Source organism: Morone saxatilis, unplaced genomic scaffold (assembly GCF_004916995.1).
Source record: "Morone saxatilis isolate NCDOM2014 unplaced genomic scaffold, NCSU_SB_2.0 Contig23, whole genome shotgun sequence".
In the NCBI taxonomy this organism is placed as follows: domain Eukaryota; kingdom Metazoa; phylum Chordata; class Actinopteri; family Moronidae; genus Morone; species Morone saxatilis.
Window position 1 is genome coordinate 12247304 of NW_023339796.1, and position 10909 is coordinate 12258212.

At 42.1% G+C, this 10909-nt stretch overlaps 2 protein-coding genes across 2 annotated transcripts in view; one reads left to right on the forward strand and one right to left on the reverse strand.

Annotated features, from left to right (window-relative positions):
• clcn2a (chloride channel, voltage-sensitive 2a) overlaps positions 1-6016 on the forward strand; it is a 25980-nt gene extending 19964 nt beyond the window's left edge. The window contains exons 20-24 of the mRNA XM_035671341.1: positions 892-960; positions 1523-1561; positions 1653-1757; positions 2516-2602; positions 2717-6016. Of these exons, the coding sequence (XP_035527234.1) occupies positions 892-960; positions 1523-1561; positions 1653-1757; positions 2516-2602; positions 2717-3235 (819 nt within the window). The 3' untranslated portion in view covers positions 3236-6016. The remainder of the gene's footprint in view (positions 1-891; positions 961-1522; positions 1562-1652; positions 1758-2515; positions 2603-2716) is intronic.
• A 117-nt stretch (positions 6017-6133) lies between these two features.
• fam131a (family with sequence similarity 131 member A) overlaps positions 6134-10909 on the reverse strand; it is a 5245-nt gene continuing 469 nt past the window's right edge. Inside the window, exons 2-5 of the mRNA XM_035671340.1 lie at positions 8510-8621; positions 8226-8408; positions 7264-7404; positions 6134-7111 (exon numbers count right to left, since the gene is read on the reverse strand). Of these exons, the coding sequence (XP_035527233.1) occupies positions 6567-7111; positions 7264-7404; positions 8226-8408; positions 8510-8600 (960 nt within the window). The 5' untranslated portion in view covers positions 8601-8621 and the 3' untranslated portion in view covers positions 6134-6566. The remainder of the gene's footprint in view (positions 7112-7263; positions 7405-8225; positions 8409-8509; positions 8622-10909) is intronic.

Genomic DNA, 10909 nt, shown 5'->3' on the forward strand with positions numbered 1-10909 from the left:
TTGGGGCAGCCTGATAATAAAGAATTGCAGTAATCCAGCCTAGAAGTAACAAATGCATGGATAAGTTTTTCTACATGTTAAGATCAGTTTTGGGGAAATGTATGTAAGCATATTTCCATTTGAGTCAAAACTGAAGTGCAGAAAATTAGCAACTCCACTCTCAGTACGTCACTGCAGCTGGTCCGAAATAACCGCTTGGTGACGCACATAATGCCAAACTCGAGGCTTCAAAGAAGTACTCCACAAACCAATGGTCATGATAGGCTCACACTTGTGTTAGCAGGTATAATGTTTACCATGTTCACCATCTTAATTTAGGGTGTTAGGACAATTGCTAATTAGCACTAAACACAATACAGCTGAGGCAGATGGGAACAGCATTAATTTCCACAGGGATTTGTTCATAAACTAAAGTATTAACAAATAACTAATGATGGCGTTAGATGGAGAGTCGAAAGATCATCCTCATGCATTTTTCAACAAAATCTAAATGTTATTTTCACTCAGACAGTGATGATGAAAAGGATGATTTTTTTCAACCTTTAAAGCTTTTCATGGGGAAAAACAAAAAACATAAAAGGGTGGATTTGCTTATCAAAAATGATCAAATATAGCATGTTCAGACACCTTTTTTCTGGCAGTGTAGCTACAATCCAATGTTGTATTAACATTGGGTTCCTCGTGCAGATTTTGTGCCCTCACCTTCATCTGTGGTGTAGTAATTATACCCTTTCAGCAACATTGTGCTCACATCATGGGGACTTCTCCCAGCAGAAGTCAGACTGGGATCCAATGTTGCCGTGACACCATGTAAGGGAGTAAAACTGTCCAGTTTCGCTGATGCTGTGTTAATGTTGTGCTGTGTTGATGCCTTCTCTCCCCGACTGGAAGAGCCCGGCTGGGCCGGCTCCTCCTGAAAAAAGAAAGCCCAAGTCCAAACGAGTGAGGATCTCCATGGCGGTAAGATTGTCTGCCGCCTAGAGACTGTTGCTTAGTAACCGTTGCCTTGCGACACACACGTAGTGAGTGCTGGACCAAAATATTTGTGGTGCACCAACCAAAGCATTAGAGTGGCTTTGCAGAGAGAGCGAGAGAAAGTGTGTGTGAGAGAAAGTGGTAATTGTCTTTTCAACAGCAGTGTTGAACCAAATGTTTCCTCAGCTTTCACTCGAAACTGCTGTTAATGCTTGTTCTGTGTGTGACTGTGTGTTCTGGAGAATTTGTTTTGTGTTTTATTTTTAAGATGCTTTTATTCTTAAAGTTAATGGTGTTATTGACGTTGTTGTTTCTGGGTACTGGGTGCAATGTTGAGCAAGAAACCAAACGCTCACCTTTACCTCAGAAACTCCAGATATAAGTGATTCATTGGGTTACAGACCTCTGTGTAATGGGTATGCGTTGGTACACTATTTATATTTAGTGTACATATTGGAGGTTTGGTGTACAATCTTACTTTGTGTATAGAAACCTTTGTTTGTGTATACAAGAACAATGTATGTCTTACTCCATTTTTTTCTTTTAGGACTCTACTGAAGTGGAAGATTGCATGACCCCATCAGAGGTGAGAACCACACTAACAGAAAATATACAAAAAATAATTTTACAATTCAAAGTTTAAAAGTTTTAGTGTCTTCTGATCCTTCCCATTGCAGATAGCTGAGTGGGAGGAGCAGCAGCTTGATGAGCCGGTGGATTTCAAGAACTGCAAGATTGATCCAGCCCCCTTCCAGCTGGTGGAGCAAACATCTCTGCATAAGGTATGAATAAAAATCAGTATATCAATAAAGTCTTATCTCACCCTGACCTATAATAATAATAATAATAATAATAATAATAATAATAATAATAATAATACTCTGCATATTTACCTCTGAAGTCTAGTGAAGTAAAGTATAAAGTAGAAGAAAATCCCAGTGAATCAGAATTGAACTTAAAGGTCCAGTGTGAAACATTTAGGAGGATCAATTGGCAGAAATGTAATATAATATTTCTAACTGTGTGGATTAGTGGATAATCACCTGAATATAGGAACGTTTTTACATTTTTCCTGCGTTTCGTGGCCACCATAGTGTCTCCTTCACGTTTGGAAGGGGAGGGTGAAGCATGAGTGTTGTAATCTGCAACTACACCACTAGATGCCACTAAATCCCCACACTGGACCTTTTAATTTACATTACTTGAGTAATTGTACTTAGTAACATTCCACCATATGCGTGCTGCACACCCATATCCTCACCCTCTTTCTACCAACTGGGAAGACAGAATATGAGCCCGCCTTCGGCGCAGGCTGACCTTGAATGGTTTCAGTTTCACTTTCGTCCATACAGCTGTGATTACATGCATGGTTGGTGCCTAAAGTGTAGTTTTCCCAGTTTGACACAGTGACCATATCAAAAGGCAAAAAATATCATGTCTGATCCTGGTATAAGAGTTTCCATAAACCTGATCCAAAATGCAAATTAAACCCCTCTCTGAGTCTGTATCCAGGCCATGACCCATCTCTCCTCCTCCGCAGACTCACACTATCTTCTCCCTGCTGGGTCTGGATCATGCCTACGTGACCAGCATGGGACGTCTGGTTGGAGTGGTTTCTCTCAAAGAGGTGAGATTCCTTCCTTCCTTCTGATGTGATTTATTTTTTGTTCTGTATCATTAATGCTTCCCTTTTTTCTGTCTTTACCTCTTTTTTTCCTTGCTGGCTGTGACTCTCTACCAGCTGCGGAAGGCCATAGAGGGCTCAGTGACAGTGACAGGAGTAAAAGTGCGCCCTCCGTTGGCCAGTTTCCGCGACTGTGGCAACAGCACAAGCGTATCCGAGGTAACCGAACTACACAAGCTGTGCATCCGCCACAGGGGGCTCTCGTTGCCACGGGAACCCAACCCTCCTGACGTGGAGGAGCAGCCAGATCTCGCGTACAAAGAGATCCCTGTCAACTTCTCGGACCAGTCCAATTTGCAGTTTGAAACCAGCCCCGGCGATGTCACAAACCAGTCGTCGGAGTCAGTGCTCCAGGAAAGCCCCTCGTTCACCGAGGAACAATCTGAGTTTACTTTTGACTGCAGCCCCTCCCACACTGAGGAATCAGAGCTGGCCTGTGACTATGACCCCCCCACCCAAACTCCTGAGCCGGACGAAACAGAGCAAGAAGAACAGGGGAGTCCATCTCTGAACAAGGACCTATCAGAACCTGAGGGAGAGGGTATCCCCACTCACACTGAGGATCAACCAAAATGATCAGAGGGGATTCATGCTGTCGCCTCATGAATGTTGACGTTTCTTACATTTGTAGAGGTCACTCTCACCTCCAAGTCCAGCCTAGATACCAGTGTTTCTAATGTTGTTGTGGCGTGAGTGAGCGAGTGAGAGTGAGCGTGAGTAGGTGTGACATTTAGTATTGTGTTACTGTGGAAATGCTCAGATAAAATGTGTCGTAACGGATAAAGCTGGTTTTATTCTATGTTTTTATTATTGTCTACAAATCCCATGAAAAGATCTGATTTCCCTGCCGTGTCTGTGGCTCTTTCATTCCTGTTGAAGACTTAAATCTTTAAAGGGAAACTCCACCAATTTTACGCATCAAAGTCTGTTTACTTCAGGTGTTGGGTGGTACAATGCATAATGTGAAGTAAAGTCATATAAAGGCCAACAGTGTTATAGGAGTGCAATGATAAATCTCTTTTAAAAACAAGTAACAAATATATACTGTATCTTAATTGAGTTTGGAAGTTAATTGGAAACAGCAGTTAGCAAAAGAATCTCACCACAAGGTCCATTTAATAGCAGTTTTTGGAGTTTCCAATCATATCACATGGTGTTTATTAACAGATAGAGTTTGCTCAGTTGTTCAGGAATTGCAGATGTTAAAATACTTTAAGGGGTTCTTGGCCACGTTGACTTAAAGGTTGAGGTGAAACTGGGGAGTCCAAGGTCAAGAATGACCTTTCAAACTCAATTTCATGAGAACTAAACAAATAGACCTTCAGGCAAGATTATTTTGTCAATATAATTTAAATTTTTTTTAAAGGCCAGATAATTTCCTAAAACAGCTGAGTGCTGTAGGTTATATTACTCGAAACTAGAATAAATCCGTTTGGTGGGGACTATTTTCATCTATTATTCTAGTGAGTATTTACAGCACTCTATCTAGTCTATTTATGTGGGACATGTGCTCATATTGTGCCCAAATCCATCATGATGAAAGAACTTGTCACCCAGTGCAACGGCGTGGCTCATTATTATAAGTTAAATAATTTTCTAAAGCAGCTGATGCTGTAGTTTCTAACAGGAGAAAATAAAGAATTTGTTGGCAAACAATTTTCAGCTTCATCTTCAGGAACATCTCAACCTGCGCAACAACGTGGCTCATTAATGTGTTTTTAATTGTTTTTTTGTGGAGGAGAATAAAGTATAGCAGGCTTTATCTACAAACACAACACTAGCTCTTGATTTGGTACGAAAGGAAGAAAAACATAGAATATTTCCAGCTTCATCTTTTAGATGTGTGTGTATGTGTGTGAACATTTGTGTGTGTGTGTGTGTGTGTGTGAGAGACACTTTTCAACACTTTCCTTGCCATGCTCAAATCTGGTCCAGATTCTTCAACATAATTTGAGTCTTCATGTCAAAATAACATCCTGTTAACATGACTTCAAACATTACAAGGAGAGAAATAAGCCACAGGGAAAAATAAAAGGAGCAAATAATAATAGAGACGAAAGCACAGAAGAACAAAGACATGGTAAATTATTCTAATGAGCACATGACAGTATGAATAAAACTACCTATTCACTAGCACTGGACTAATACATCAGAGGGCCAGAATTAATGGCTAATAATATTAATAAGATATAGTGGTGTTGGTTATATGTTGGCTGATATGCAATAAATTTACAGTAATAATCACCAAAAGATTATTTAATAGCAACACTGTCATCACTAGTTTGTCCAGACATTGTTTACAACTCTGCAGTGTCACAACATGTCATTATCCGCATATATTTTTTATTTTACTACAAAATATTGGTGTCCATATCAGCCCCCGAACATCCCCAATCAGCTGGGATCTACTGTTAACATGATGAAAAAGGCAGCTTCCAAAGGTCCACCAGGCTTAGTACAGGGCTCCAAATAACGATGAAGCACATTGTAAGTACCATGAGTATAATTTACTGCACATGTAGCCTTGTTTGGCTTTATAGGGGCTGATTCAATAATGGCAATGTAGTCTTGTCACTTGAACTGCCTCTACATTTTCCGCTATGTGAATTTAGTGTGTTTAACGTGTTTCTAGCATGATAAAGGAACAACACTTGAGCTCCGGGTGAAAAGGAAGATACTGGCTGTTGTACAGAGCACACAAACACACACACACACACACATACACACACACACACTTATACGCACACATGTATGCGGCCTGTAGATATTAACACCGTGATATGTTACACGTATCTTAATCCAGCCTGGCCTCTAATGCAATGCTGAGAAATGTAACTGTTATGAAGCACAGTGATACCCACGAGTTCAAAAACTGTTGTAGAGCAAAGTGTGTGTGTGAGTCCTTGTTAACGACCTTCAAAATGGATGTCAAGTAATTTAGCTTCATGCAACAAATTTCGAGCCATATTTCAATCTTATGTGATATCATTCACAGCACACCGACTTGGGCTCATTTTTGTCTGTGTAAACATTTGTGCAACGATTTATTAACGTCTTAACTTTTTGTTTGCATATAGAATGTGAAGTAGTGCTCGCCATATAAGATAACGTATAAGGAGTTAAATGTAGAGAGTGTATAAGCTAATTTGCAGCGTATCTAGTTAAGCAATAAGTCTGTAGTATCTCCCTTTATATAGCACTGGCCTGTATATGCTTTGTACATATGAAAATACACGGATGAGATCTACTTACATGCTATTGTACATAGGAGAATTATGCATTTGAAATCCAACAGCCATTGTTATTTTTCAGAGAACATGAAATTGTTTTTGTACATGAGTGAATGATTAAATTGAAAAAAACACAAACACCTTTAAAAGGTAAGTTTAGAAGTTGTGTTTCATTTCCGTATGTTCAGGTTGTGTTTTTTGCGGAAGGAAAAAAAGACAAAATCTTCTTTCAAAAAAACTCATATTTATATATGTAGGACATTCAGACATTCAGTATCAAACATAGCCCAACCCACATGACACAGCATGACCCAGATAAAACAACACTACAAAATATCCATAAAAAACCAAATGCAATAGCAACACATGACTCTTCACACAAATGTACAAAACTCAGTTTGAACAACAGCTTTACATTCTGGTTCAACTCTCCAATATATACTGTATATACTGTTTACAGCAGCCATAAACAGTGGAGCGAGATCAGTACATGAAAGGCCTGGAGGATGAGAGACAGAAGGCAGCGAGTGGGGAGGAGATGATCAGAGGAAGGAAAGGAGAAGAGGAGGAAGAAGAGGACGAGGTGGAGAGGTGTTAACAGTGAAAGCAGAATAGATGAAGTCATATCCAGAATCAACACAGACTCAAAGAGACATAATGATGGACAACACATCACATCAAAACTCTTTCTCCTCCATCTTCTCCTCCACTTCATCCCTCTCCTCCTCTTCATCGAACGACGCCACTCCAGAGGAGGCGCGGTCGGAAAAGAAGCTTCTCGGGCTGCAGTGCCACACTCGGACATCATGAAACACGCTACCTTCCTCCTCCTCGTCCTCCTCGTCCTCCTCTCCAGGAGACTCAGAGTGAGAGGTGGAGTAGCAGGAGTCGAACCTGCTGCTCCTGGCCCGAGGCCTCCACTCGGGCTTGTGGTGGATGCAGACCTCACTGTGCTCCTCCTGCACAGAAGCTGGCTGCTCCTTGTGACCATCCAGCCTCTCCTCCTCCTCCTCCTCCTCCTCCAGAAAGGGACTCATGCAGTCGCTGGGTAAAGTAGGTGAATTGGTCTGGGATGAATGTGGGTCATTGTGAGACGAAGGCCCACCACAGTGCAGGCTGCTGCTGCTGCTGGAGCCGAGGGGACTGTCGGAGGGCGGTGCCTCCCCGCCATCAACCTCAGACTGATATGGCACTCCTGTGATAGGATTGGATGTGGCGGCGTCTGAGGGAGGAGTAAAAAGTCAGATCACCTGGGGATCGGGGGATAATTGGGTGAGGGGATGGGAAGATGAGCGTTATGTCAGTGATGATGCAGAAATGAAGACTACACGTGAAATGAGATGAAATGAACAAAATGGAGGCAACTGTGGATACCTGAGGTCTGGCTGGAGAAGGTGTGAGTCTGTCCATTGGGGTGGGAATCCTCATCGTTGGAGTCTTCTTCCTCCTCGTCTTCATCCATAGACGCCCAGGCACGCAGCTTAGCCTCAGCTATGGCAAACTGCTCAGCCACTCCTAACAGGAACACAGATCCAATAAATCAGAGGTTCTTTGAAACTTATTTCAACAATTAAAACAAATTCAACCAATACCCATGAATTCAGTTTTTTCCTCAAATGTGACCAATCATTGTAGTTTCCTGCGAGTTTCACTAGACACAGCAGTGCCCCCGTGCAAAACACTGAGCCATACGTCACCAAACTATTAGTGATTTTATTCTCACTGGCTCCCTTTGATTTTTAATGAATTATACCAAAGATAGTGCAACTATTACGCAATTTACACTTTCTCACACAATTTCATTGCAAAAAATATCTAGAAGCAGCGCAATTTTTTAGAAAAGCTGCCATGAAATCAGGCATTTTAGATCTGCAAAACAATCCCCCCCCAAAAAAGCCTGCAAAAACTCCTTAAGAGACTCAGTAGACTTTATAATGATGTACACTCACTATGTACCCTTCCTCCCTCCCCCTCGCTCTCATTCTCTCTCTTGATCAAACCACGCCGATGTCACCGGCGCCAGAGAGGATGAGTCACTGCAAAACAACAGGAGCTTGTACCATTGGTGGGCAGTGAAGTGTTCTGGGAGAGTGTCTAATAGGCCACCATCTGCTGCCAAGACAAGCCATCACCCAAGAGACGGTGGGCGGGGCGGACCGCTGACATACAGGAGTTTTAGGGGATTAGGTGCGTGACAGAAGGTGGGAGCCTGCCAGCAGATAACGCTGGAACTAAACCAAGCTAAGTAAGAGGATGCCCACACAAACAAACACCAGCTAGTTATACATTAAAAGCTGGATACAAAACAGATGGCTAAAGGTCACAGAGATGCATACCTGCAGCAAACCGGGCCTCCTTCTCTCCTTCAGTCAGATGGCAGTAGGAGCTGAAGTGGGAATGGGCGGCCGGCGGTGTGTCTGCAGGTTTGGGCCAACCTTTCCACTCAATGAGGTGGGCGACCCGGCCCTGAGCCAGGGAAGTGGGCTTCGTCACATGGTCCCTCACTGCCTGAGAGATACCTGTACACAGAGAGACAGAAGTAGAGGTCAGAGTCGGAAGTTGTGACTCAAGAAAATCAGAGTGTGAAAGCACAAAAAGTAAAAAAAGAACAGGTTATTACCATTTAGGGAGGATCTGGCAAGTGCTGCAAACTCATGAATGCCGACACTTTTCCTCGAGTCTGCCGGAGATTTTCCTGACTTTGGAATCATTTCACACTCCTCAAATTTCACCTGCAAGACAGATTTTAGATTTGAGCAAAACTTCTTGTTTTGTCCACATTTGTGTCGCATCCTGCACCAGCTCGCTATTTCAGCATTTGCCATGACCAATAAATGTTTACTTTGCTAATATTTACGGTGTCCAATGTCTGTGAAAAACATTCTAATAGCATCTAAAGGAAAAGCTCAAATTCAAACAGGAATCACAGGACAAACATACTGACAAACACACGGCTGTAGCCAAAATAAATGCTCCATCCCTATATAAAAACAAAGACTTTTCCTACCTCTTCCTCTCTCAGTCTCTCCCTTCTCTCTCTACTCTTGGACTTCAGCCTCATCGTGGACATGCAGAGATGGTGTCACGGTGCAGCAAAGCAACACAACTAAAAGTCACAGCTTGGGCTGACTAGTTTAAACCACCGGGCGGACTGCTATGCCCTACATTTATTGCACAGATGCCAAAGCCACGGTAAGCCGGCAAAACCGGTTAGAATGGCTGAGGGTTGAGGGTCTCCATGCGACCGGCCAAACATATGGCGTGCATAAGCAGCTTCAGCCAGGCCTGCTCACCCTAAAGCTGCTGATCCCTATTAAAAGTGACAGTGATACTTAATTACTTCAATATCCAACAAACAAAATACACATATGGCTACTCTGGGTAGATCTGGTGGGTCAGCTGAACCTGTTCCTGCAGTACACTGGAACTGTTTGGAATATGTGTTCTTTTTAGGGCAGGTGAGACTTTCAAACAAGCAGGAGAGACATGTTCTCTGAGCATGTGCATGACTTGACAGATATCCGTAAGCAGATTGGCTCCCAAAGCAGCTAAGAAAAGAAGAGGCTTCTGGCTGCGGTTAACGGCTTATGTTAAAGTCATAAAACGACAGGAAATGTGTGTCACACAGGCAGGTAGGGGGAAACTGTGAGGCGGCGATATGAAGGTGCAAACAGATCTCACAGCTCGGGTGTCATTCAGCACTCCTCAGAGGTGAGCTTCAGCTGCAAAAACACACACACACACCTGTGAGCACTGCAGACATGCCTCATGCTCAACACTGATAAACACACCACATGATCAGCATGAGGAGCGCTGCACGGCTCCCCCTCTGAGATGCAGGTTTCAGCAGCAAAGACAGCTTAAACCCCGTCGACAGAATGAGATTCAATTAATCGAAAACGGCTTTTACTCTGAACTTAAATAACAAGTAAAAAAGAGCTGTAGGAAATGTTAATTATATATTAGATCAATTAGCGGCATTTGTCACCACCTACACAGTGTATACAAGTGGTTCCCTTCACAACCTGCTGAAAACAAAGCAGCATCCTTCATCTCGGGTTACAGATGTCAGTGAGTTCTTTACTGATCTGTAAAACTGTCTCATCTGGATCAAGAAAAGAGAATTATTTTATTTTATTATTATTTATTATATTTTAAGGTCACACAAAATGTATAATTATTCAAGGATATTTTATTTTTATTTAGAATACAGTGTTGTATAATGACATTTATGTTATAGCCGTATTTAATTATATTTAGCAAAAACAATATATTTTCTTCCATGTTCGATTAATCATCTCATGGTACACCTTCACGATTGAATCTTCTGACCCAGTTGAATGGTTCCCCGACCCCAAGGTTGGGGACCACTGCTGTAGGTCACATATTGCTGCCATTTGGTTTAAACTTGTGATCTCTGTTCATCTGTTGATGCTGGTTCGTGTTTTAATGCTGAGATGATTAGACAACTGATGAATTAACAGATGAGAATATAATATTTTAATAACATTTATTCACTGGTTCCAGCTTCATAAATGTCCTGTTTTTCTGTTGCTTATCATAGAAAATTGAAGATACTTGGGGTTTTGGGTGTGATTATTGATTTTTGAACAAATGAAAAAATAACCATTAGTTGATTTCTTCCTCCCTCTGATATTTGCCTTTTTTTCTTTTTATAAGCCCAGCCGCCACCTGCCACGTGGGGCTCTGGCCTCTGTTGGAGCTTGGTAATTGGTGCCCGATGTTTGCTTTAAAAGCTCACACTTTCAACATGCTGGGATTGCCAGGGCCTCTTCTGCCAGCTGACAAATGCTGCTAATTGGCATCCATCCTAATAATAACCGCATGTGTAGCAGCGTCCCCAATTGTAATGAAGTTGCTTCAAGTCTCTCTTTTTTTACCCCCCCACAGTGATGTGACACTTAAAGGACCAACAAGTGGGATCGAGTTAAGGCAGTTTGCCTGCAGCCTGTGAATGGAGGGAGCTGCAGTGCTGGTTTATTTTTTTTATTTATTTTTT